Below are 25,706 nucleotides of genomic sequence, written 5' to 3' on the forward strand. Positions count from 1 at the left end.
TGCCCCAAATCCCAGGATGCTTATTTGTTGTTTCCTCTGAAGTTTGAATCATGCTCAGGAAATGAAGTGCTCGTAGGTCCTACCCTCATTCCTTTGCCCTTACTGTGTCTTCTGCCTTAGGATCAGCTTTATTTTCCTTCTTCTGAATGAACTTGTTCCCTCTTCTCTTTGGCCATCTCCCTCCACCAGGAGCTGCTGGGTGGTTCCTTGGCAGTGTTTTTCTCCTTGTTCTCCTTTGTTTTTCTCCTTCCCATTGACCGCAACCTTTGTGACAGGCTTCAGAGTCCTGCACTAAACTGGTCTTATTTGGGAGAACCTGCCAAGCCCTTCCTGGCCAGTAATTGCCATCTGGAGTGCTTTGCCTCATGAGGTGGCAGTAGTTCACATCATGTTTCAAAAGTGAAGCCAGTATATAATTTTAATATTCGGGAGAAATATATTCATAACCTGAGTCCACTTAACTGAGCACAGGAGCAAATGTTTTATGTCAAAGCTGCCTAGCTATGGGAGGATCAGATCTTCATAGAGATGCCTAATTTTTGCACACTGGTGGATGCTATTTTCCGGTACACTTCATTTGTGTGAGTGTTGGAGATGGCAGGCTCCTTCGGGCAGTGATATTGGACGAAATCCTACACTGGTGTCTCTCAGATGACATTATTTACTTTAGTTTCACCCATTCCATCATCTTTCCCTAGATGTTTTTGCATTAAGTACATCTTGTACTGAAAAAGAAATGCTGCTGAAGGAGGTCTGCTTCAACTCCTGGCAAGTGACAATGAGACAAAAGCTTGGAGATGTGTTAATCTAAACAGCCGTAGTATCCCTGCCCCAAAAAGGACCGGTTCCTTGGCAGATACTGCATCTGCCTCTTTCAAAGGAGAGGGGAATTTCTGGAAATGAATCTGTTGCGGGAAAAGCCAATAAGAGAAACTGCGTAATTTTGTCCTTAAAGTTACTTCTGGAATATTACCATTTAAATACTGCACCCTCCCTTCAGCCTACACTGGCATAGTCAGGGTGCGTTTTCAGCAACAGAAGAAAAAGTGGGATTCCTAAATCAAGTATCTCCAACAGAAAATGCCTTTCTCTTGGTTGCAACAGACAGAAACATTGTTTAAACCAGACTTTTTTTGGCATTTACTGGCATTACTAAGAAAGAGTTGGCAAGGAAAGTTGGCAGAAGGAGATGAGTTGGATAAGCTTTAAAGATTTTTTTTTTTCTATAAAATGAATATCCAGAAGCTGTGTAAATGTATTTTTTTTTATTTTTTTTTATTTTTTTATTTTTTAATTTAAAAGCATATAGAAAGACAACATATACACACTTTTGATGAAATGGCATCTAAACTGCCTGCACCCTCCAAATTCAATTCTGTCAATTAAAAAGATGGAAGGAAAAAAAAAAAAAAGACAAAACAAAACACCTCAGGAAATCCCTAGAATGTTTATTCGGGAACAGACCAGCCTGTTACAGTCATTAGTTTGCAAAGGTATTTCTGTTATAGTCAGAGGGCAAAGTGAATTTTAACCTTTTATTGCCAAGAGACGTCATGTTTGTTAGTAGAGTAGCTATTGAGATACGTTGAAGCATATAAATTAGTGTAAATTAAGAGAGTGGTGTATGTAAAAAAACAAACCAAAACAAGATCATAAAAGTACATCCCATAGAGAGAAATTTAAATCAATTTAAATGCCTGTAATTAAATTTAAAGTTCTATGTTTCATACTTTCCTGAGTCCCTATTTATTACTTTAACATTTCTGATTGTAAAAAGTTTTAATTGCAACAAAAATATATTTCAAAATATTGACCTCCATTTTCATTGTACGTTTTAGTGCAGAATTGCTTGCAGACTTGGTATGTTGATTATAAAGGAAGAAAAGGAATAGTGGTGGACTGGTTTAAGCTGTGATCTGTGGGAGCCCTCCAAACACATGTGGTTGTTTCCCAGGATCCCCATAGGAGGGAGAGAGGAAAGGAAACCGCTGCTCTGTGGAGACGAAGCACTGAGAGCCTGGGAACAGTGCAAGTCACAGAGGGCAAATTTAAGATATGGATAGAAATGGTTTCTTTTTTCTTTTTTCTTTTTTTTTCTTTTCTTTTATTTTTTTTTTTTAAGATGGAAACCTAACTTTGTATAGTCAAACATCTCCCCTTTTATTGCCTTGACCTTTTCCATCTATAAAATGGGAATAAAGTTTAATCCAAGCCATGGGACATAAATTTGATTTTGGTAATGGCCTTTTCAGATTAAAAAAGTTATTTGTATTCATACTCACACACTGTACAACTTTTAGGGAGCAAGGATTTGCTCTTCTGGGGGAAAGATGAATGTCTTGCATGTGTGGATAAATCATGCATGTGTTGTCAGAACAAGGGAACAAATATTTTCAAGATTTTAGTTTCCAAAGAATTAAAGAGGAGGAGTGTTTGCAATGCTGAGTACAAGGGTTTTCACTGTTACAATCTTAGAGGCAATTTAAGAGCAGCTTGTAAGTACTATGAAGAACACTAATTGAAATTTTTATAGTATACGATGAGCTATATAAATCAGTCCAAGTCCCCTTTAGCACAATCACCTTTCTTTGGTGGAAATGACAGTGACATGAAAACACTGTTTTTTAAGGAACATTTGAGAAACATTATTTTAGGGTATTATGTATTTTTCTTTCAAGTGCACATTTTTACTGCCCTCAAATGTACAATTCAATCATCAAGCATCAATTTATTTTTAAAACACAACTTATTAGTTTTAATACACGTCCATGCTTCTTTTACTGACTAATTTAAAAAAAAAAACTCAATGTATATGATTGAAAGCAACTCCCAGTTCAGCCTGCACAGAGTAAGTATTTAGCAATTTCTCCAAACCTTTGTTTGAGGTGGAAGACAATGTCAGCTAGGTTTGGACAATTCCTTTAAAAGATATTCCTGAGGCTTCCTCACTGCATTGATGAATATCCCATCTTCCTTCCTTCTTTCTTTCTTTCCTTCCTTCCCTCCTTCCTTCCTTCTTTCCTCTTTTTTTTTTTTTTTTTTTTTTTTTTTTTTTTAGCGAAATATCCAAAAGTTTTTAACAGTGTTCATTGCTAAATAATTTAGAGGAGTCCAATCTGCTTTAAGTCTCTTTCAATGTTATGGAAATGGAAGTGTTTCATTTTGTTTTTTTTTCAGTTGCATATTTGTTTGTTTCCCAGCAAAACCTTCACTTTTCTTGGTGAAAGAAAAATCAATACATCACTGGTAAAACACACCAAGACACATTACTTAAACTGAAATTATTAAACTGAAAAATTATTAAATTAACACGGTCAAGGAAAATGATTTGGAAACAACACAGTATGTTTTTATTGCCTCTTCAGCAGCCACCATGTCATTTAAAATTTTTACATTCTGCATTTTTGTATTTCATATGTATATTTTCCCATTTTAACAATGAGAGTTTCTAAAGTTCCTCAAGAGCAATTTTGAAATTGCTTTCATGACCTGTTCCTTTGGAGCGATGTCTGGTTCCTGACAGTCCACCGTAAACAAATGAGACATTTCTTCAACATACATGGCATATGACTTTACTGGCATAAAGTCATATGCCAGTTTATTGCTGTCTTTACCTGTCTCACAAAATCATTTCTCTGTATCTCTTGGAATGTGCAGATTTGATTCTTCAATTTTATGGAGTTTTATCTTGTCTGTTGATGCAATGTCACCGTCACAGTCTTGATATGGGAAAGGAAATAACTTGTCCCACATATTTAGCCTAAGGCAATGTTTGTATGTACAGGGTATTCTTATCTGTGAATTTTGATTTACAAATCAAAATTTGATTGAGTTGTGTTGGAGGAAGTTGATATACCTTCTTTATCCAGTTTATGGTGAAATTTAGGTTTCTTTAACACCAGAGTTTCTATGTAAAAGCAAATAACTGCTGTCTGAGGCAGTAATACAGCAGCTCTCAGTTAGGGCAGTTCAGATTTAGTTGCTTAGGACTCAGGAGGCCCTTGCAGGTGAGGATGCTCCAATGAGTTGTCCATCTGAGTTCCTCTCTGAAACTCTCCAGTCTCCTGGCAAATAAAGCTTCTCATTTAAGCTTCATGATATGGCTCTGAAACCCTCCTTTCCCAAACATCTCAGGAAATCACCACAGTCGGGGAAACCCTACAGAGCCTTTCTCTATTTAATGTTGCCAAGCCTGGATGAAATTTCCAAAAAGATGATATATAATTTTATACTTGTCAGAAGACTCTGGCTGGCTCCTGTGCTTCAAAGTCCCATTCTAAACACGCTGAGTTTGTTGACACTTCATGACAATGCAGTAGTATCCATATCTGGCAAACATTTACTATTTATACAGCTGCTAATGAACCTTTTCAGAAGCTTTCTTCTTTGTACTTTGCTTACCTGTATGAGATAGGAGTACAAAACCCAGGTCTGGTGCAGTATGCCAGTATTTACCAGAGTAAAATTTTTCCCTATATTAGCATCAGTAGGGCTTCTGCTGCTGTATTATATCCTGTTTGGGGCAACTCTCTTCATGAAAGAGACAGGTCACCTGGGGGAACACAGGAAGGAGTGCAGGCAATGGTTAGAGGTCTGAAAGCGTGGCCTGTGGTTAGGAGTAAACAATTGGGTTGTCGGTCCAGTTGAAAGAGAAAAAGGCTGAGTGGAGAAATAATGAATCTTCAAGTATGTAAAAGCTGCGGGAAAGTAAGAGGCAGTAATTAGTTCCTGTGCCACTGTTAGATATGCACCCTGTCTAGCAGCAACAAGAAGAATGGCCTTACAAGGCAGCAAGTAAGAGCTCGGTAATGAAGATAATGAGAAAAGGATGTATTTACATGCATACAGTGAGGAAGGGAAGCTTTGAAGTCTCTGAGTGCACTCGGTTTTCAGAAACACCAGAGAAACAGCTGCTAACGAGAGAGGTATAGTTGATCCTGACATGGGGCAGGAACCTCTGAAGTCCCTTAATCCACATTTTCTATGATTTGAAGTGAAGCGAAGACCATTCTTTCTCCTTTATACAAAAATCTGCTTTGAAAGATTTTATCATCTCTAGATTTCAAAGAATAAAGTTTGGATTTTTTTTTTTAATTATTATTATTTTTTGATACCTGAACACTTCCTTCACAGGGAATATTTCAATTTCTTGTCTAAGATGAAGACTTTGTTGACCCATGTCTTTTCTTTCTCTTCCAATTAATAACTTAGCACAGTTTAAAACCAGATTCTAAATAGTATATAGACAACATAAACTATAATGCTGTCTCAACTGGGTGAAGAGAAGATGTTCCAGAAGAAGTTGAACCTTTTGTTTTTGCTGCTTTAAATGTTATTATTAATTCAAGGACATGCACTGAAATCACAGAAGCAGATCGGGATGCCAGGGAGGTTGGGATATATATAACCTGAGGGGGTTGGGTTTAGGGAGGAATTATTTAGGGCTCTGGAAGGACTTGTTAAATTTTGTGTTGTGCTGCAGAGTTCCCAGGTAATCACAGACAAGTCAATTAGCTTCTCCCTGCCATAGCTGCTCATCTGTGAAATGGAGATTGTGTTACGTCTCTGTCTCGCAGACTGGTGCCAACTTATGCATGGGGAGGTTCTCACTTGAGCGGTGATAGAGGCTGGTATAAACATGCATGACAGTTTTAGAAAACAGTAGTAGACAGCCTGAGGAAATCCTTTCTTTCAGGAGTTTTGGAGATTCGGGAAGGAGATATAAGCCATTCTGTCGAGACAGATTACAAAAAAATACAATGCCCATGTGAACTGTTGACTGTGCCTTGTAATAACACTTACCTTATTGCCACTTTCCAAAGTATATGGTATAAAATATTGTAAACAAACTTTCATGGGAAGATTAATCTTTTGAAAGTCTCTTTTGTACATCTTTTTGGATTTTACAGAAAACTTGTTATGCAGAAATATCCAGGCTTCACCAGAGGCTTTCTGGGAGTATAATGCCATTAAACAATGTTGGGTGGCAGCAGCAGACTCGTATCTGTGTCATCTGTTACTCTGAGAAGCATCAAAGCTTCAAAAGCTTTTCAGGAAGGGGGAAGGGAGGAGAGGATTTAACTGCAGTGCATCATAAATAGACCAAATCCTGAGATGACAATTTCAACTGTTTACAATAAGCAAGAAGTAATTCAAAACACATTCTGGGACATTTGGGCTGTAAAGTCCTTCTGGTAGATCACATGGGCTGTGTTTCAGAGCTGTTTTATTTTTAATTAGCAGTGAACAGAGACATGGTGTTTTTTTATTTTTTTTATTTATTTTTTTTTTCAAAGGATCAACTGAATGGAAACATGTTCAGTCCAGAGCTGGTTGTTAGATTTGTATTTATTTATTTATTTTTAATTTCTTTTTTTCCTCTCAGTATCTTTTCTGCAGCTTTATATTAGAAGTTGTGCAGAAAGTAGATTGGATGCTGAGTGTGGCTTATCTGGGGCAGGAAACGTGAGGTTGGCCTGTTGGAAATTTTCAGGCGTTCCACATATTTGTTCACTCTGTGCTCCTCAGTGTGGTAGCACTCTTCCTAATGTTAAGCTGAAAATAAATGTGTTTTTTGTTTGTTTGTTTGTTTGTTTTTAAGGTAGTTAGCTTGTTGTTCTAGGTTGGATAGGAAGGCTCCTCTGTGTCTAAAAGTGAGAATTTTCCCTCACAAAACAATAAATCTATAAACCTGATGGGAGTTCAGCCACATATGGCATAGTGTATCCATCTAGTGCGAATACTGAAATCTTAGTCCAGCCTAGGGGACATTGGTGTATTCAAATTTCCATTCCAGTTTAAAGGAGGTGGGGGGAAAGAAAAGAATAAAATAAATAAATAAATGAATAAATAAGCAGAGAATTTGAGACTATCACCAAGGTTTAAATCAACCTGTTTTCAGAGCTTTACTGCATTTGCTTAGGAAACACTGCATACAATGGATTGTTTCAGGTAATCTTTATCAGTCTCTTATCTTTGGTAATTCACTGGCTTCTGGTATTGGGGCAGGCAGGCAAAAGCAAAGCAGAACTGGTACAAAAAAATGGTTTTACAAGAAGTGTATGTAGAAGCATACTTGAATGATATGCATATGATATGCATAAAGGCAACTGAGAGCTGTCCAGAAAGGCAGATGGATGTTGTACTGTCCTGATGGGATGATCCGGTAGCCTGAATTTGCAGGGGCAGATTTTCGGAATAGATCCTGTTGCATACAGAATTAAAATAGAGTTTGCAGCATGCAACTGTACTTGTTCATCATCTTCTAGCTGCAGGAACAACTGATGCTTTCTTCCATAATTTCAGTGCTACTGTCTGGTCTATTTTCCCACAGCTCCTATGGGTATTCAGCTCCAGCATCCACAGGCTGAACTGAAAAATGTTCTTACTCCTTCTGTGTTGTTGCACTGGTCCCTGAGACCGAGGCTGGGTAATTGAAACGTTTTATGAGCCTTCTGCAAAATTGGTGTTTTTTTTTTTGTTGTTATTGTTGTTTTCTTACCCTGTGCAGCCAGTTCAGCAAGTAAGCAAGAATATTTTTGTTCATGGTAGAGCAGCTGAAGGTGACAGCAAACTTTCTTTTATACTTTTATCACATGTTGCAAATGCCTTTGAGATGTTTCTTTCTTTGTTATCTTAAAATGCTCTGCTATATCGATTTTTGCTTTTTCTCTAAAGGGCTGAAAATTTCAGCAGTAACCCTGAAGCTAACTGAAATAATTGATTATCTGTTTTTAACCTCCTCTTCAGTTATTTACCTCATGTCCTTCAATGGAGAAAGGGTGTGCTATTTCTAGATGATTTAGTGTAAAGGAGATCTTTGTTGAGCTTTAATATCAATTTATATAACCTTGATAGAGGGGTTATTTTTTAGACCCACAGGTGTATCTAATATGTCATATGAGAGCTTGTTCTAGAAATACCATTTTACAGCATTTTTACTGAGCCTATAAGCAATAATGAAGTAGATTTTCTATAAGATAATTTAGCAATTGAAAATACTTAACTATATTATCTACAGGAGGAATTAACTGTATATTAGCGTTCTATCTTCTCCAAGTTAAATATCTTTTAAAATGTACTTTATAATTAATAAATACATTTTGTTTACATTTTTTTTACAGCATGTTAGTGGAAATGGCATTTTCATCTGTGTTTTGTCTTTGTGGTAAGAAATATTTTGGTCATTAATGTTTTTGATCTCTGGGTTATCATTCAGATTAAAGCATATGTTTTTGTTCTAGGACATATTTTCTTAGATAGCTTTTCTGAGCTTTCCATGCTGCTTTGTGTCATTTATTTTCTATGAGAAAGTATACGTATAGATGTGGTATCTGTAAGTAAAGTATCTTTCAAATTAAGTAGAGAAATGTGAGATGCTGCCCACAGGTTGGCAATATCATTTGCTTTACTAGGAAATCTTCAGATCCTTCTTTCTCTTAGGGCACATTCCAGAACATAAAAATGATTAATGTGTCTTGGAAGTACAGCTTTGGAAAGTTTGTCAAGTTATCTTGAGTAGCCTAAGATTGGGGTGAAATCTCCCCTTCCATTAGTTTAAAAAATATTAATATTTGATCTGTTTTCATATAACTCATTCATCACCTTCAAAAGATCATCAGAGACAAATTACAGCTTGAAAGAGTGGAAATTAGACACCAGCTCCTTACTTCTGGTTCACATTCCAGTATTTGTGATGCAAAAGGGAACTTGAATCCAGAAGCACATCTGTGATTGCAATAACAAATTAGCAAAGAAGATTTAATCTGAGGCACATAATATGAAAAGTTGTTTAGAGAGAATGAAGTCTGAGCTCAGAGATCTTGGCACAGACCTGGTGCAGTGGAGCAGTCTGATTGGAGGGGAGCAGGAGCGATCTGAAAGTGAAGAACAGCATGTGAATTAAGCCAAATAATTAAGTGATTTAAGCATTAATCTGGCCAACCCTCCGAGTTCATTCAGAGAAGCAAAATACATATCATTGCTTCTCTGGAGATTGTTGCATTGTCAAGGATTCAGCTTAGCCAGGATATTTAGACCTACCCTTTACTTGCATAAAAAAAATTCTTAAATTTCTCATTGTCTGAACCTGATTGTATCTTTTTGTCTTTCAGTAAGTTTCATTTAGTTGCAATTACTCTGGCTTCAAAATCTTGAAATCAAATAAATTAATGAAAATGGAAAATCAGAACTCTTTCCTAATTAAGAACTGAGCTTTTCAAGGAATATGAAAGGATCTAATTTAGAGAAAGATGTTTGGAGAGAATGAAATGTGGCTTGAAGGAGATACATGTGCGTTTAATATAACTTACTGAGCACAGCCAGATTTATATTGACGGGAGACAAAAAGCATCTGAAATCCTCTTTCAGTGATAGAATAATTTATGGGCTTTCTTGGAGCGTTTGGAGTTGACTTTCAGTTCAGTGAAATGGGTGGCCATTCCAGTTTGGTTCTTGGTGGACAAAACTGTTGCAGTATTTTGTGTCAGTTCTTTCTGTGCTAGATAGCTGAACTATGGAAACACTGGGAGGGCTCTGACTGTGCTTTTTGTTTCTGATCTTCAACGGCTTTGCAAACCTGTATGAGGACAGAAAAACCCCCATCCTGAGACTGTCTGAGCCTGAGTGCTGTGAGGATGCTGGTGGCACTGAAGGGTTGCAAAGAGTGCTCAGGTAGCTCAGATAACGTCCGTAATGGGCACAATTGAGAATGGACTTAAGTTTCTATTGACCCTGAAACACACTTCTCTTGATCTGCCAATTCCCCAACATACACAAATACGTTGTGCCTGCAGCAGCCACGTGTAATATATGCAGCTCATCCCTCCTCAGCATTCCAGACAACTGCTGTGGAGAACATTTTCAGAAATAATCTAGATAATGTGTCATTTCTTATCAGAGGCAATTATCATGGTAATTCTTTTCCTCACAGTGGCTAGATGTTAAATCTGGTTGTGGGTTCCCCACAAATGTATGCTGCAGTAATTATGTGTGTAGAAGGAGAGAGATGTTTCTAAAGAGGTTCAGGTTTGCTGTTCGGCTCCAGGTCTGTTAGAGCACAGTGGATGTGTGGGTGGTAAAACTGAGAGCTATTAGATGGGAATACTCATAGAAAGCGTGGCAGGACAAGAGGAGTAAGGTGCATAAAATATAATTACAATGACATGTAGTCTCTGACAGAGTCTATGTTTGACCTTGATTTTTTGAGGAAGGTAGAAGACCACAATGTCATAATTACGTATCTGGTAGAAGGAGGTCACTGTCCCCCTTGTCCTTATAGAAAGGAGAAATTTTAAAATTACACATGGTGGAACAATCTACTAAGCCCAAATGGGATGTACTAAATCTGCATGGCATAGTCCTCAAAGAAGTTCATGTACATTTAAAATTGGCAAATATCAACAGCTGTTCTTTCACATTATAATTACCCAAATTGCAAAGGACTGTCTGCAACAAGTTCTGTTTAGTAACTCAGACTACCCAGACCCACTGCAATTGCTTTCTAGCTGCCAGCTCTATTAAGTTTTGTTTTGTAACAGTTTACTACAGAACAGACATGTTTGTTTTCTCTGCACAGCCTTCCACAAAGCATTGTTTAAGCAGCACATAATGTATTCCAACAATGAGGTACTTTTTGCTCCCATCTGTTTGATAGCAAAATGAACAGTTGTGATTTGTACGTACAGTGTAAATACTGTATAATGACTATGGGTTTACTTTGAGCAAAGTCCAGGTTATTTCATTCCTGTGCCAGGTTTTAGTCCCTCTTTGAGTTAGCAAGAGACTTCTGATGTTGGGGCTGATCTTTTCAGGTGCTAAACCTACTTTTAACAGAACAACCCATCATCGAGCAGGGTGGTGGTAATAGGCTGCCACGAGCAGCCCTGACAGCACAGCAGGTACCAGGAAGATCAGATGCCATGTGCTTTTCATAGCTTTGAGGCTGTCTAGTCTTTTCCAACTCGAAGGCAACATGGATACTCCCCCAGAGGCTTACATGGCAGTGGGTATTTCCATTTTATTCTTCTAGGGTAACACAGTAAGGAAAAACAGTGGAGGGGAAGACATTTTTAACCAGCCTTTTATCCTTCTCCTTTTTTTACCATTAAAAAGACTTCTGTATTTACAGTTCTTTCAGAAAGCTAAAATGTGCACAGATGCAATCAGCCTCCTGCCAGCATGATGGAGAGCAGACGGGGCAGGGGCTCTCCAGCCATCTCAGCGAGCGTGTGGCAATAGCAAACTCCACACCTCTCCACCAGACTCACATTAAAAATCACTTCTCAAGACCTGTTTCCAAGTTGGAGATTGACCACCTATACTGATGCTCTGGGTAGAAAGTCCTTTGCTTCATGAAGGCAGGTCCTCACCTGGATTACAAAATTTGGTGGCATCAGGCAGATTTATGGAGATTGTCCTTCAAAGGGGTGTCTGGCCTGTTTGGGATACAGTGCAATAAATGAGAACTGGCTGAAAGCATATTGTGTTATTTAATTTTTTTCTTTAATAGCTGTTCTTAATACAAAATTGAGTTCGCAGTTTGGTGCAGTCATCTCTATTCAGTCAAAAACATATGTTGTTTCCTTTTCCTTTCTTCCTTCCTTTGTGAATCGTGAATCTAACGAATCGCCTGCTTCCAGATGCCGAGCAGACTCCTTGCAGGTCATCAGGCATGCAGGGAAGTGTAATAAATACATGCTGAATGTTGGTTTGTGTTGGTTTGCATCCATCCTGCTGCAAAGATACTGGAAGGGCTTAAATACTTCACATTGGCTGGTTTGTGTTACAACACGCCACCTTCTCCCAAACCACATCCTGAGGCCAAGGATAGCGTAGCTCGCTCCTGATCAGCTTTTTCAGAGTATTGGCAACACCAGCTCCATTGTCATAATCCACTAATTTTTGTTCACTGAACTTGTTTTTAGGAACCTTTGAAAGATTTTTTTCAAATTTTGTCCCAAAAAGTGAGCCTCGATTTTGACCTATTCTTAACAAGTATAGTTCAGCAGATAATTGCATAACTATTTTGAAAGCCAAAGCTGGCCCATTTGCTCTTTTTAGTTGTAATTACATAGAAAGAACACATTTGACTTTTTTTTTTTTTTTTTTTTTTTTTTTTTAAACACTTAAACTGTGTACTTACTGTTAATCCTTGTGTTGCTGGCCATATGCACTTAAATATGTTTTAGCACAACTTCCGTGCTTGATAATGCAAATATGGTGCAAATGTTGAACTCAGTTTCATGCCTGACTTTCTACTGACACCAAATAAATTCATAGCGTAACAAGTCAACTTCAGAAGATGCAGATTTCTTTAAAACATCAAACTGGTTATTTTGGATTTCCTCCTGGAATGTTTGATCCATAACGTTATGACATTCTGAACATGTTTTACTAAGGTTATTCTTTAATTTAAAAAAAAAAAAAAAAAAAAAGTTAATCAGGAATACTTACGAAAAGGCTGTAGCTAAATTGTAAGCAAGCTTTCCTTTTCCCAGAGCAGTCATTGGCTTTGTATTTCTGCATGGAAACCAGGAAACTGTGTGCTAGAGCTGTGTAGTTTTATTGATTTTGGTCTGGCACAATTAACTTCTCAGTTTCCTCTTTCTTGAGCGTTATTTGCTTGAATTTTTAACTCTGCACAGGGATGCTGGGACACCAACAGTGAGCAGGAATCTGTTAATTTAAAAAGCCTTTTATTGAGATTTGTAAGAGCTTTGTCAGATGTTGCCAAATAACCTGATGGCCAGAGGCTTGGATTGTGAGTGGTATAGAAGCAGTGCAGCTCTCTTTATTTATTTATTTATTTATTTTAACTTTAATTGAACATCTTTTTAGTCTGTGAAAGGAAACCTGCTGAATTTGGGTCATTCCCAAGATTGTCCTACAGCTCCTGTTTTATGCCCATCACATGAGCTCTGTGTTTGTGACACTCCTCGGAGTTCTGTATTCCTGTAGAGAAGAGGCAGAAGAGCTGCTGTCTTTGACCTGTCCCTGCTTTGGGACCTCATGTGTGATGGTTTCTGCTGGTTTCTGCTGTGCCTTGTGGTGTGCAGCTATCCACATGCAGTTGGCTGGCGGTGTAGGAAGCAGGAGCAAGAAGAAGATGGAAAAGAGTGACTACCACCAAGAAACAGGTTGATTTGCTCTACAAGGAAAAAAAAAGAAAAAGGAAAAAAGGAAAAAAAAAAAAAAAAAAAAAGGAGTTTCAGATTAGAAACTGTCTTCCAGATAGAAGGAGCTTGCATCTGTTTGTATTGCCAGCAAGAAAACAAACAGTAGATCATTTCATTTTCGAAGAGTCAGTGCATCTTAGAGCTGGGAACAAACTTGGAAGTCCTTTGGTTTTGTGCATTACTGGAGTAGCTCAGCCAATTTGTTAAGGGGCTGTGATTCTTTGCTACTCCATTAAAAAAAAGATCTGCCGCAAAACCCTCTGTTCTCTTTGTTACTACTCATTATATACAGCCACAGGGATACATGCTTGTCATTTGACAGTAAGGAAAGCACAGCTGAGTTCACTGCCCTGAGGAACTTGCAAGACAATATGAATTAAATGTTTATACTTTTCACGTCTGCATGAAATATCACTTGATTTTGGAGGTGTTTGCAAGAAACATAGCCTCTTGTGTTCGCTTATAAACTAAAGCCAAAAGAAAAGAAATAAATATTTATCGATTTAAAAGTAATGCATGCAATTTATTGTATTCTTTGTCACTTGAAATTATCTTAAATGTATATACTTTGTAGACAGCTTGCACTGCAGATTATTGGATTGGATTCCAGTTATCATGGTAAGATTCCCCAGATGGCTTTATTTCTTATAGATTTTCCAGCTTTTCCCCCTATGTGTACTACAGGTAGTGGAGGGGTAATATCAGCTCAAGGATCTAATACCTGTAAGCACACCTTTTAGATTGTGGAGGCACCAACACAAAACATCAGTTTGCAACAAATAAGGGACAAAAAGTTATTTTCTTGTAGATAGCACAAAATGGCATAGAATTTATCCCTACAGGAGATAATGTACTCTTTTCTCAGTTAACCAATTTCTAATTCCTGATGCTAGCTCATCAGATACAAGAAGAAACACCTAGGATTGTATGGCATGTAGCTATCTGATGCATCTCAGATGTCCATGACTTCCAGAGCTATGTTTAAGAGATAGCATAAACTTATGACCCTCGCAGTATTGTTTTTGTTTGTTTGTTTGTTTTTGTTTTTGTCTGTGTGTGTGTGTTTTGTTTGTTTGTATGTGTGTGCTGGAATTTATCTTTTCAGAAATGTAGAGGATAAAGTAAATGTGGTCATATCCTTGGAGCAATTCTTGATGCTTTTTGCTCAATTTAAGACTCCCTAGATTAAAAATTACCTCTAAATTTTCCCCTGGTAGAATACTTTGGCTATCACATCATCTACTCCTGTTTGACCCATGTCAGTAGTGGGGCAAATCGGGTTGCCAAAATGCAAGTCCTCACCAACTGTCTTCAGACAACAGAGAGTGGGTAATTTCTGCATGAATAAGCTATGTGTTTAGTTTAATCCTAAATACGTACTGAAGTTCTAGAAACACTTTCTGGTTTCTCTGCACTTTGGAGACATCTCCTCCCTACCCCTCTGTATTCAGAAACAAATGTTGATTTGTTTCTGCATTCAACTGCCTTGTATGACACTGTGTTAAACCACCATTTGTGGCTACATACATGGCAGAGCTGGGCTGCCTTCATGGTAGCTAGTCAGAACAAATATCCTCACCTCTTGTATCATCATGTATCTTATGGGAAAAGCGTACTTAGGCTGCTAAGGTCTGCTACATCAATGCATATCTCTGAGAAGCTTTGGGCAAGGCTGGCGTGGCTTCCAAAGTCTCTTCTCTTGTGCTTGTCACTGACAATGTGATTTCTTTTACTTTGAACTAAAGCCCAGGCAAGTAATTATTAAATGTGACATTTTATGAGCTTTGCTGTGTTTTTATTTTTGGTCCAAGTTGGATGTTAGGAAGCTTGGTGGATACAACTAATTGTAGTCAGTTTGCTTAAAAAGTAGAAGGCTTTTCCTTGCAATCTTGCCCATCTCAACCTATTTCAGGCTAGGAATGTCCCTCCACTGAGGTGTGAGGACAATTCATGGAGTCTGTGGCCTGATATGTCTGTCACAGGCACTTCAGAGATATAGGTCAACTTGATGGCACATGCAAAATCAGCCCTCTTGCAAGGTTGGCTTTAGTGAAGCTAGTAGCAGTTCTGGAGGGAGGGGAAACCACTTTGTTGGATTAAACAAATCTGCCAATTTCAATCTACCATGCAAGGATATTACTGAAAACTTAATTTGAAACCAGAGGAACAAAATAATCCCTTTTGGTTCCATTTCTTGTGCTGATCCTTATTCTCAAATACTGGATTTGGATATCTGAGACAGCTGAAAATGCATTTGGCTTTCCAAATGAATTAATGCTTCTGCTTTGAGCTCATTTACACTCTTTTTCTTGTCTTTAGGTATCTCCTTTTATTTCTATTATGTAGTTACTGGAATATTTTTTTTCTTTAAACTTTTATGTGGTGGTCTAACTCATATATCTTAATCCAATAAAATCCTTTATGGAGAGGAAGGTGTAAAAAACATATGTAGTAGGACTGTCTGCTTCATTGGTTCTCTCTCTTCAGATGTAATAAGAAATGACTCAAAATATTCTATCCCAATCTCAACAGTCAGTATCAAGGGAAAAGCTAACAGCACTGCAACGTGATTACAGTGTGTGCCAAATCCACAGCCCAAAGGAAGAGATGATCCAGCAGTGATTAAGACTTTTTCCTAGATTACTGTGCAGAAAAATATGCTCAGTGACAACTACTTTGTATTGAAATTCCAGAATTGGGCATCCCACCAAGGTGAACAAATCTACTCCAAATGGATAGCTACTAGTATTTCAGGCATAGAAAACTGTGTGTGTGTGTTTGTGTGTGTGGCTATTATATCAATATTATTAGAAAGTACTCCATGAAAGCATGAGACTTTCAAGATCTGCTGCAGAGGCTCTATCTTGGTATTCATGTTGATGTGATAAAACATGAGCAACTAAAGGAAATATATATATATATATATATATATATATATATATATTACTGCTGGTTTTGAGCTACCATTGTAATGTCTTGATGCCTTCATGGGAAGGAAGTTGCCTATCTGCTCACTGCTGTGTTTAGGGATCACATCTTTAAAACACTGTGTAGTAGGCAGACAGGAGTTTGAAAAGTCGTCCACATGCCATATTGGTGAAAAGTGGCAGAAGGGGTGAGTGAAACAAAAAACAAGTTGAGGTGCAAGAGCTAGGCTCAGCTGGAGGGTTTAGCTGTTTCCCACAGTGGATTTCAGGTGTTCCAGCCCAGAGGTGACTCTGTGGTACAGCTGGGCTGCCCGCACCCTCTCCAGGCTCACAGGGGAAGCCCTCAGTCCCCAAACCATCCTTCCTTTTCTCTTTCTAATTAGAGATCTAGAGATCAATGTGAATTAAAGGGTGGGAGGCTAGGAACACTTAAAAGTACTTGAAATCTTGTATTAATTAAACTACCTTTATGTGTGCATATTGATTTTAGTTCTGTTGTGGGAAAACAAACAACTGAGACTCAGAAACAGGCTACTGTCTCACCAGGTTCCAGTTGTTCAAGAAAGCCTATATTCATTTATTATGTGTTTTATCGGAGAGTTCTTGCTTGGCTTTAACTAAAAGATCATCACTTTATTGTTTCACTTATTTCAGAATATTATCACTATGACCAAACCAACATCCCTTAGCAATTATTTTCTCTGATTCTTAAGAAAGTCTTATAGCAAGTTGTTCTTTATACAAGTAGAAGTTTCAGAGCAGAAGAGTCTGTGTACTCATAATGTACTTTTTTATTATTCTAAACAGAAAATATAAAACAGCTATCTAATATCAGTATTTACAGTAATTGCCATTTCATCTATCAATTCAGTTTTGAAAATATTGATTGTAAGGAGAGTACTACAATGTTTCATGAGACTTGAAATGAATTTTTAGGGTCTTGTAGCAGAACACTGTAAATACTTTAATGGAGAGCTCACTGGTACTGTTGGGGAAAAAAAAAAAATAATTTCACAAGTGTATACTTTAGCAAGGAAGAAAAAATCAACAACATCAAGAACAAAAAACTTTCTGAATGATCTTTGCTTTTCTTTCACATTAGAAATGTATCATTTTAAGTACCTATGTGTTTCCAAATACCATAGCACCTGAGCAGTCTGTAATTTTTACTGTATTTATGCTTACAACTACCAACCAGAATAGGAAAATGTATAGTTTCATCTCTTCCTCAGATGGCATAAAAGAAAATGAGCCGCTTGCTTGAAAAATATTTCTATGATAAATCAGGGATCCAAACCAGGGTCTCATGCAAAACAGTCCAGCATCCTAACTGGAGACATTATTGTGTTCAATAATGAGTAGTTTCAGCTTTAGGAATTCTCTGAGAGATAGTTTTTGTCTTGTAGAAGTCTGTTTTATTCTGCAGCTGCTTTTTTAACTTTACAACTTAGCAGCATCAACTGACTGTCAAATAAGTACCAGTGAGAATTCATGAATAAACATGGTTATCATTTACATACTAACGGAGGGCCTTTATCTGAAAGGAACCCATTTCTGCTCCTGCAATATCTTAATTATTTACTGTGTTATATCGTAATTAATTGTATTTTACTCTCTCAAAACTCTCTAGTATGTATATCTTACAGGGTTTGGAACCAAAGCACTAATATTAAAGTGGTAATCAACATTGTCTCTAAATATTCATGCCAATAAATGACTCCCATGTGTTTGCTGAATGCCAAGGATAGGCTGAAGCTTTTATTTAGCATTCTGGAGGGATCTAGTTCCTGCAAAGTTCACGTAGATGCAGAATTTCAATATTGTTGCTATTTTGCATGGGAAGAGGCAAACATGTATGAATTTGCACGAGCAGTGGGGCAGGACACTGAGAAGAAAGCAATGGTATCACAGTCACAATCTGCACTTAATAATGCCTGAGAGCACCGGGGAGTTGTCAGCTATTTTTTATTATAACAAAATTACAATTTTGTTTAGTCTACAACAGTCTCCTCATAATTTCACTTTTTAATAAACATTTACAATTTTCCAAATCATTTAAAAATTCTTGCATTTTATGGGTGGGGTGCTCTGACCGTCACACAGCCAAGGCTCCATCACGGCACCGCTGTAGCAATCACACATTCAGACACATTTCCCAATAAATCAATTAAATACAATACCCCTAAAGATTAGACTGGCTCAGTTTGGCAATTGGCTGGCATAAATCTTCAGAAAAGTGTATTGAGCATGCAGAGGAACAACTGATTTATTGAGCTACTGTCAGAATTTCAAAACAAGGAAATACTGTCTCACAACCCTGTAAGTTTGTTTAATGAAATGTAAGTTAAGTGTAAACGGTCTTAGAATATATGTGAGTGCAGACTTCTGGATTAAGAGTAGCTAGCATATTGTAAACTGTGCTTTCTCGTTTGGTGCTCTAAAGGCCCGTATAGGTGCTCTGCCCCTCCTGCTGTGGTTAAGCACCCCACTCGCAGGAGCAAAGGGATCACCACTTTGTGCAGACTTTTCTGATGCTCATTCACAGCCCCCAAAGTAGTGAATTCACCTTCAGATACTTGAGATGAAAAAGAACTTGTTTTACCGTCAGGGGAACAACAATATGAAGATTGCACGGAGTTGTGTCGGTGCTGAAAATGCAATCCAGATGTCCTGACCCCTGCTCCATGCTGGAGTGCAACAGGGATTTCTGTGCGCTCAGCTCTTGATGTCTTGTTTAGAAATTTCTCTTGCATGCTTGTATGTGTACAAATACTTTGTCTATTGTTCTCACAGAGATTCTTGATAATATTGTCAGCCATATTTCTAATTGCTCCAACACCAATTCTTTTTTTATCTAAATCTTATTTTTTCCTTATGAAACACCATATATTGAAATATGTAGCTGTTTATAGGGAACAAGTAGTTCAGCATGACGATACTTGATGTTTAGTTTCCATGATGGTCTTAGATCTGCATCACATGTGGGGTCCTTCCTGCACACAAATATTTAACATGCTCAGCCCTAAGGGAAGAGCTATTTCTGTTAGAGCCACCCTGCTGACTGTGGCCACAGCACTGCAGGTCTGCTCTGAGGGCAGAGGCACCAGCTTCCAGCACGGCTAACAGAGACTGGAAATGGTCATGCAAAGTGCAAACCTCATTACCTTGATCTCAGTTCAAAAGATCCTACATCAATACTGAACATTAATAAGAGATTATATTAGCGTTTAATCTCATTGTGCTATTATACGGAGAGGAAAGAGAGAAAATTCAGAACTGTATCAGGTATCTCGTGGGAATGATGTGGATTTCATTGCTATACTGATCTTCAAGATGTGCTCTGGTGTGGAATGATGCAAGTTCTCCAGATGTCATGGTGTGAACCATGCTGTCCTGAGGACACCGGTGTGAAGCCCCACGTGTTTGCACTGCACCAGGCAGGGCCAGATCCTGCAACCGGTGTGCCTGGATCCCTGGTTGGGAGAGGTGCTGGCTCTGGTTTTGGACTCATCCGACTCTGTTCTCCTCTTGCAGAATCACCCAGCCCTGCTGCAGGTGGTGGTACAAGCTGAAGGAAAACATCTGGTCATCCAGCTGGAGAGAAACGAGTGAGTACCCTTGGTGCATGTTCATTCTGTACTGGCATTCTTAGAGCAGGAGGTTAATGTTAAAACTGAAGGATTGAAAGTAAGCTGGAGGCATGTTTGCTACTGGTCCCTTACAGAACATGGCCCCCCTTATCTGGAGTGTTGTGTTCCAATTTGATTGGAGGCATTTGTATTCTGCTAAGAAAGCAAGGATCTGCATTTATGTGGGGCTGAAAAAAGAAAAGCTGCCTCTCACTGCTTTTTTGTTGTGTTGATCACTGTTCCTCTTTGGTTTGGGTTTGTCCTCCTTTTCCACAGTAAGTCTTTTATTTACAATAATGTGGAAAACTCTACAGCCTTTGGTACAGTTTTTGGAGGACTTATCCCTCCTGCTGCTGCCTGTGATCATGGTTCCCAGTGGCCGTGGGTCAGGGAGTATGAGCCAAGCAATGGGGCTTAACCCCTGCTGGACTTTTAAATGGGAGCTCTGTGGGTTTGTTGGCAAGGGGCTGATGATGGGATGGATGTTCATGCTGCTCATGAGGCTCATGATCAAAGCAGAGCTTGAATATCTATTTGTGGGCTGTAAGTATTGCGTCTTCTTCTGTGTCCTCTTGATGACTCATGCTCATGTGCAGAAGCTGTCAGTGGTAGACACGAGGGGATGCTGCATGGAGAGTCCATGGGATGGACAGCAGTGATGATGCTGTGAGCAGAAACCAAGCCCTAGCCATGTGAGCTGGACAGGGACCAGCCTGGTGGCTGTGGGCAGCATTCCCTCTTGGCTTTTTATAAAATGCTTTTTATTTCCAGTCATTTGGAGAAACCCTAACATTACCCAGCTGTGATAGAATCCAGTTCACTTTATTATTCGACATTAGGACCAAATCATGAGCTTTCCTCACATTATTTTCAATGTTTCTTTATTGTTCCTTTGCTATCCCTGAAAGGAATGTAGATCCCCGATGCATAGGTTGTTCTGTTTGAGCAACTAAAAGAGGATTTAATTCATTTAGTAAACAGGAATTTAACTTTATATTCTCTTAATCTTTGTCAAAGGGTGTGCCTTCCTTCAGGAATGTGAAGTATGCAGCAATTGAGGAAACTATTTGCATTCCTGTCAGCGATTAAAAGAACATAAAACTGCTAATACAGGCCTTGCTGAACATACCAAACTCTCTTGTACCTGTAATAAAATCAGATTTAGAAAACTGTAAGACACAATCTCCACCTTTTTTAAAAACAGAGATGACAGGACTATAAATTAACTCTCATGAACATCTGTTTGACTAACCAGACTTGGAGAATTCCAAGCCCTGCTTCTTAAGAAATACTTAGTAATGGTTATTTTCTAGTTTACCTGTCTCTGTGGTGGGGCATCCACCAGAAGGTTTATGTTCTACAAGGGTTTTGTATGGTGACGACAACATTAGGCTCCTTGTCTGAAAAGGAGTTTCAACGTACTTTTACTATTGTAAATCACTAAAGTTACCCTTGCCTGTGCTTGGGGTTTGTAGCATATGAGACAGTTCACAGATCTCAAACCACAGAAAAAGGGTCACAGTTTTGCAAAATCATTTTCCTCTTTTTTTTCCATTTAGCATTACTAACTTTTATTTTCAAGACAAATAATGGGCTGAGTTGCAAGTCAGTGTGGGTGTGTGCGCGGACCTGCTGACAGCGTTGGGTGCTGAGTCATTGCCACCACCAAGAGGCGAGTGGCAGCAGAGGAGGTGAGGGGAAGGAACAACATTTTTTGCAACATTTCCATGCTGTAGCTCCTGCCTATGAGTGTCTGAGACTGCAGGCAAGACCAGCAGATGTGCTTATAGACCCTGTGTCCTCCAGCCTGCCCATCTTCCTGAGGTTGGCTCAAACCAGCTCAAATATCTTGAAAGCCTTGCTGCTCTGCACTGGAGTAGCCATTAAGCCAGCGTGCTTTAAGTAGCTGCGTGCCAAACACAAACATATTTTCTTGAGTAGTAAGTGACAACAGATATGAAGCTCTGATACGTGTGCTGTTGTTTTACTGCAGTTTCATGTAAAGCATGCTGTTCCTTGGAGGGTGGTAGGGGTGGAGGTGAACGGGACCCCTAAATTACATAATTTCTGCATTGGGTCATGCAAAACGAAAAAAAAAAAAAGAGAGAGAAAACAACTGGATATGATTTTCCATACTTAGTAGAAACAGCTGCTTTGAGTAGCCTTGACATTAAAATCCATTTATCGAAAACCTTAGAGATTTTCCAAACCTTCAGTTATATTCAAAATATGATTCAGATGTATTAGGCAACCCCAAGTGGAGACTGATGTGTTAAACCATCTGTTATCTATGGAAATATTTAATGTCAGTTTGATGTTTTTCTGATTTTTATATTCAGCAAAATGTGTTTGTATTTATAGGGCAACATGTTATAGTTAGTTTTGGAAGGGTTGCTGGTACCTAAATTCACCACTCAAGGTTTAAAATCTTCTCTGTGTTTTCCAGCTAAAGTGTTTATTCTTTAAATAATTTGGTGATTAATTTTCAGGCACTGCACATTTGTATTTGCAAAAACAAAATTATTTGTCTTGAATTTACTTTGTCGATTGTAGAAAACTGACTAGCAAGCTTATGTTGCAATGAACATTTCTTGCTATGATTTATTTGCAAAATATGATTGCACTCTTGAGAACCTTGAGCTCTGTAGTACCTTAAATGTTTTAGAAACACTTGTCATACATAGAGAGATTTCCAGAATCAGCAAATCATCTCTCAGCTGCAAAATAAACCACCCTTAGGAGCAGCTGGCTATCCTGGTGTACATCACGTCAGTAATACTGATGCACTTCTGTGGTGCAAGGGACAATAATGTATGCACATAGAAATTCCTCTAAGCAGCATGTGGATCTTAGAGGAAAGTTGTCTTAATACTGTGAAAATGAATCAAAACCCCCATAAGATTAAATCTGAGTTGCAGAGTGGAACAGTATGTGACTACTTGCTGTTCTTCTTCAACTGGAAACATTTTACACTGTCAGAAGTAGGTCTGAATACAGCAAAGCGCTTAAGTACTCTTTTAACTTTAAACATATGAGTAATCCAGGTAAAGTCAGCGGAATTACTTATTTTCAAAGTTAATTTCATGCTTAAATGATTTGCTGACAAAGGTCATAATTATGGATGTCAAAGAAATGTAACTTTGAACAGATGTTAGAGAGCTTTTTCAAATCCATGTACAGCGGAGTGAAGGGCAGTTAAAGATAAAAAGCTGAGATAAGTGGAGGACAGCAGGGAGGTAGGACTGCTTTGCCCTAAGGATGTCGGCATCAGCTTCATATCTCAGGTGTGTCTTGGATGGGTTCCTTCTGGTGGGAATGTGTTCCCCAGCTGTAAGGGGCAGCAGGTCTGGGGGAGCTGTAAATGGAAAGGCAAAGCTCGAGTGGTTCAGAGTAGCTGTTTACTGTTTATTTCTACATAACCTCGTGTTCCTTTTGGTCAGATTCAAAACACAACCTTTAACAAAACAGCATAAAAAAAGGGGAAATATATGAGGTTTGTCTGCTGCCTAGTTGCCCCAGTGAAAAATCTTCTATTTTATCAGGAGGCAAAAGCCACCCCGGGCCACGGTGTAAGTCTCCATCTAATCCTCTAAATCCCCTAAGATCCCAGGACCTCCAGAAGTTGAGAGCATCTTTCACTGTCCCCCTTGCATGTTCATCACTTCTTCACATCAACACCATACTAGGGGTGTACTGGGACGTACTGGTCTAGCATCAAAGAATACTTTGAAAGCTTAACCCCAGGTCAAAGGAGGTTCCAGTAGTATCCCCTTGGTTGCAGAAGCAGACAATAAAATTCTTCATGCACAGTGTCCTGTCCCAGAAATCTTTTTTTTTTTTTTTTTTTTTTTCTCTTAAAAAAAGAAAAAAGGAAAAGAAAAAAAAAAAAAAGAGGAAAGAAATAAGGAGTTCTCTTTTCTATCTCTTCAATTCTGCCTGACCTTTCTGAATAGGAGTGCTGATTGGGGTGCAAGTGGCATTCTAACTGCATTAATTTAGCAAGAAAACAACCCATTTCCATGGCCAAAGAAAGTAGCTGACAAAATCTGTTAATGAATTGACACGCTTATATCCAATCAATGGCTTGAAATACAGATAGAGAAAACAAATCTAAACAAACAAATGCCAACCGGAGAGGCAGGACCTCTCAGAAATTACTTGCTGTACTTGCTGCTGTAATTCCGTGCTGTAACTTGGCCAAAAAACAGTGACCCTTGAGTGTTTTATCTGCAAATGCTGGAGCCAGCAGCTGTACTGCAGCATTTCAGTGCAAGCTGACAGTTGGGAATTCTCTTTAATTGACATGAAAGTTTCACTTTAATGGAAGTAACGATTTTTCCCTTCCATCCTGGCAGCAGTCAGAAGGCCTACACCACAGCAAAATGTGAAGATTCAGCTACTGCTGGTGCAGAACAGCTGGTGTCAGTCTGTGACACTAAGGGTACATGCGTGTGCTGTAGGATTGTGGTGTAAGGACAGAGTATGTAGCGTGGGCATTGAAATACTGAGATCTGCTCAGTAACAGTGAAAGGTAGCACAGGATGGTATCAGCAATGGTAGTCAAGGTTTTGTGGTTGGGGCTGTGTGCTTTTGGAGGCTTTTGTTGCGTGGTTTTGGAGCTGTTTCAGTGAAAGGGCTCAGATCCACGAGGGGAGAAACTACTGCTTTCTTGAGCTGTTCTTCCTCTCCTGATGTAAATATATGAACAGAAAGGAAAATTAGAGAGGATGTTTATAGGCTGAAACAATATGCTGGAAGTGGAGGGGATGGAACTCCTACTCTGGAGACCTTGCTGTGGCTGAATGTCATAACCTCTAACATCACCAAGCTTCTCCTCCTCGCATGTCCCAGAAAACAGTAGGGCAATGGGGTTGTGCTGAGGCTGTTGTAGAGGACAGAGGGCTGTGTCCTGTTCATGGTGCAAACCCCAAGTCCTGGGTGAGCACATGGGTCAGGAGAGCCTGTATTTGTCCTGCAGCCTTGGAAAAACTTAGACACAGAGAAGTTTAGCATTTCTGGTTTTATCCCAGAATTATAAAGCTTGTAATACAAAAAAGCATGGGGAAAACAAAAAGCCTGATGGGTAGGTGCTGTTTTCTTGGTGTGCATATTTTCCTGAGAATGGTAGTTTCCAGTGCTGCATCAGTTGACAGCTTTGAACCAACTTAACACAAGGTTTTGCTTGTTCAGTGTCTGTCACTCAGAGCAACCCTAGAGCTGCACCTTCCAATTAAATATATAACAATAATAGAGAGGAAAATGTACGTGCTGGTGCAATAAATTTAATAAAGAAGTGCCTGCTTTAGATTTTGTTCCCCAGATATACTGCAGTGGTAGATTATTATATTTTCAGAACTGTGTTTTAATCTCCCCATGTACTGCAGCGTGTGAGGCTTTCAGCATTTCATTTCAGCATCACTCGGCAGAGAGGTCGGGGAGGAGAGCTGGCTGGGAGAAGGCAATAGGAATGCATGCTCCCTCCCTCCTGCTGGAGTCAGCTCCATCGCTGTGATAATAAAAACACAGGCAAAACATAATCATCTGTGACTGCAAAATAAATAATTAGGGGAGAGACAAGAGAGAAAAACAGCTTTCTGGAAGGCCTCTAATCTCCCCCTGATGGTTGTACGCCAGCCCGTGTGCTGCAGAAGCCTTGGCTGCCCAAGGAGCAATGGCCAATGCCGAATCGTTTTTCAGGCTGGCAAGTAAAGCAGGGGTGCATCCAGCTGGACCCAGGCTTTGCTCACAAAGCTCCTGGGTGTTCCTCACATGTTTCTGCTATCTGCTGCTCAGGCAGGTTTCAGATGGCTTTTGTTTGTTGTGTGTTGTTGTTTTTTTAATTTGTTTCTAACAAGAGTGAGCAGCATTTCAACAGCAATGAAGGGGAAGCATTGAATTCTGCTTTGCAGCATCACACGGCCTGTCATTACCCAGGATGTTTGGTCTCCTTTACACAACACATGTAGTGATACCAG

General features: G+C 38.9%; 1 protein-coding gene across 1 annotated transcript in view; it reads left to right on the plus strand.

The window, feature by feature from the left end:
- The window catches only part of ADAM12 (ADAM metallopeptidase domain 12), a gene marked incomplete at its 5' end in the record, with an annotated part of 181,815 nt that overhangs the window by 26,039 nt on the left and 130,070 nt on the right, over nucleotides 1-25,706 (plus strand). The window contains one exon of the mRNA XM_082764323.1: nucleotides 19,637-19,710. Coding sequence (XP_082620449.1) covers nucleotides 19,637-19,710 — 74 coding nt within the window. The remainder of the gene's footprint in view (nucleotides 1-19,636; nucleotides 19,711-25,706) is intronic.

The sequence above is a fragment of the Aythya marila genome (genome assembly GCF_965140915.1).
Source record: "Aythya marila genome assembly, chromosome: 7".
NCBI lineage: Eukaryota > Metazoa > Chordata > Aves > Anseriformes > Anatidae > Aythya > Aythya marila.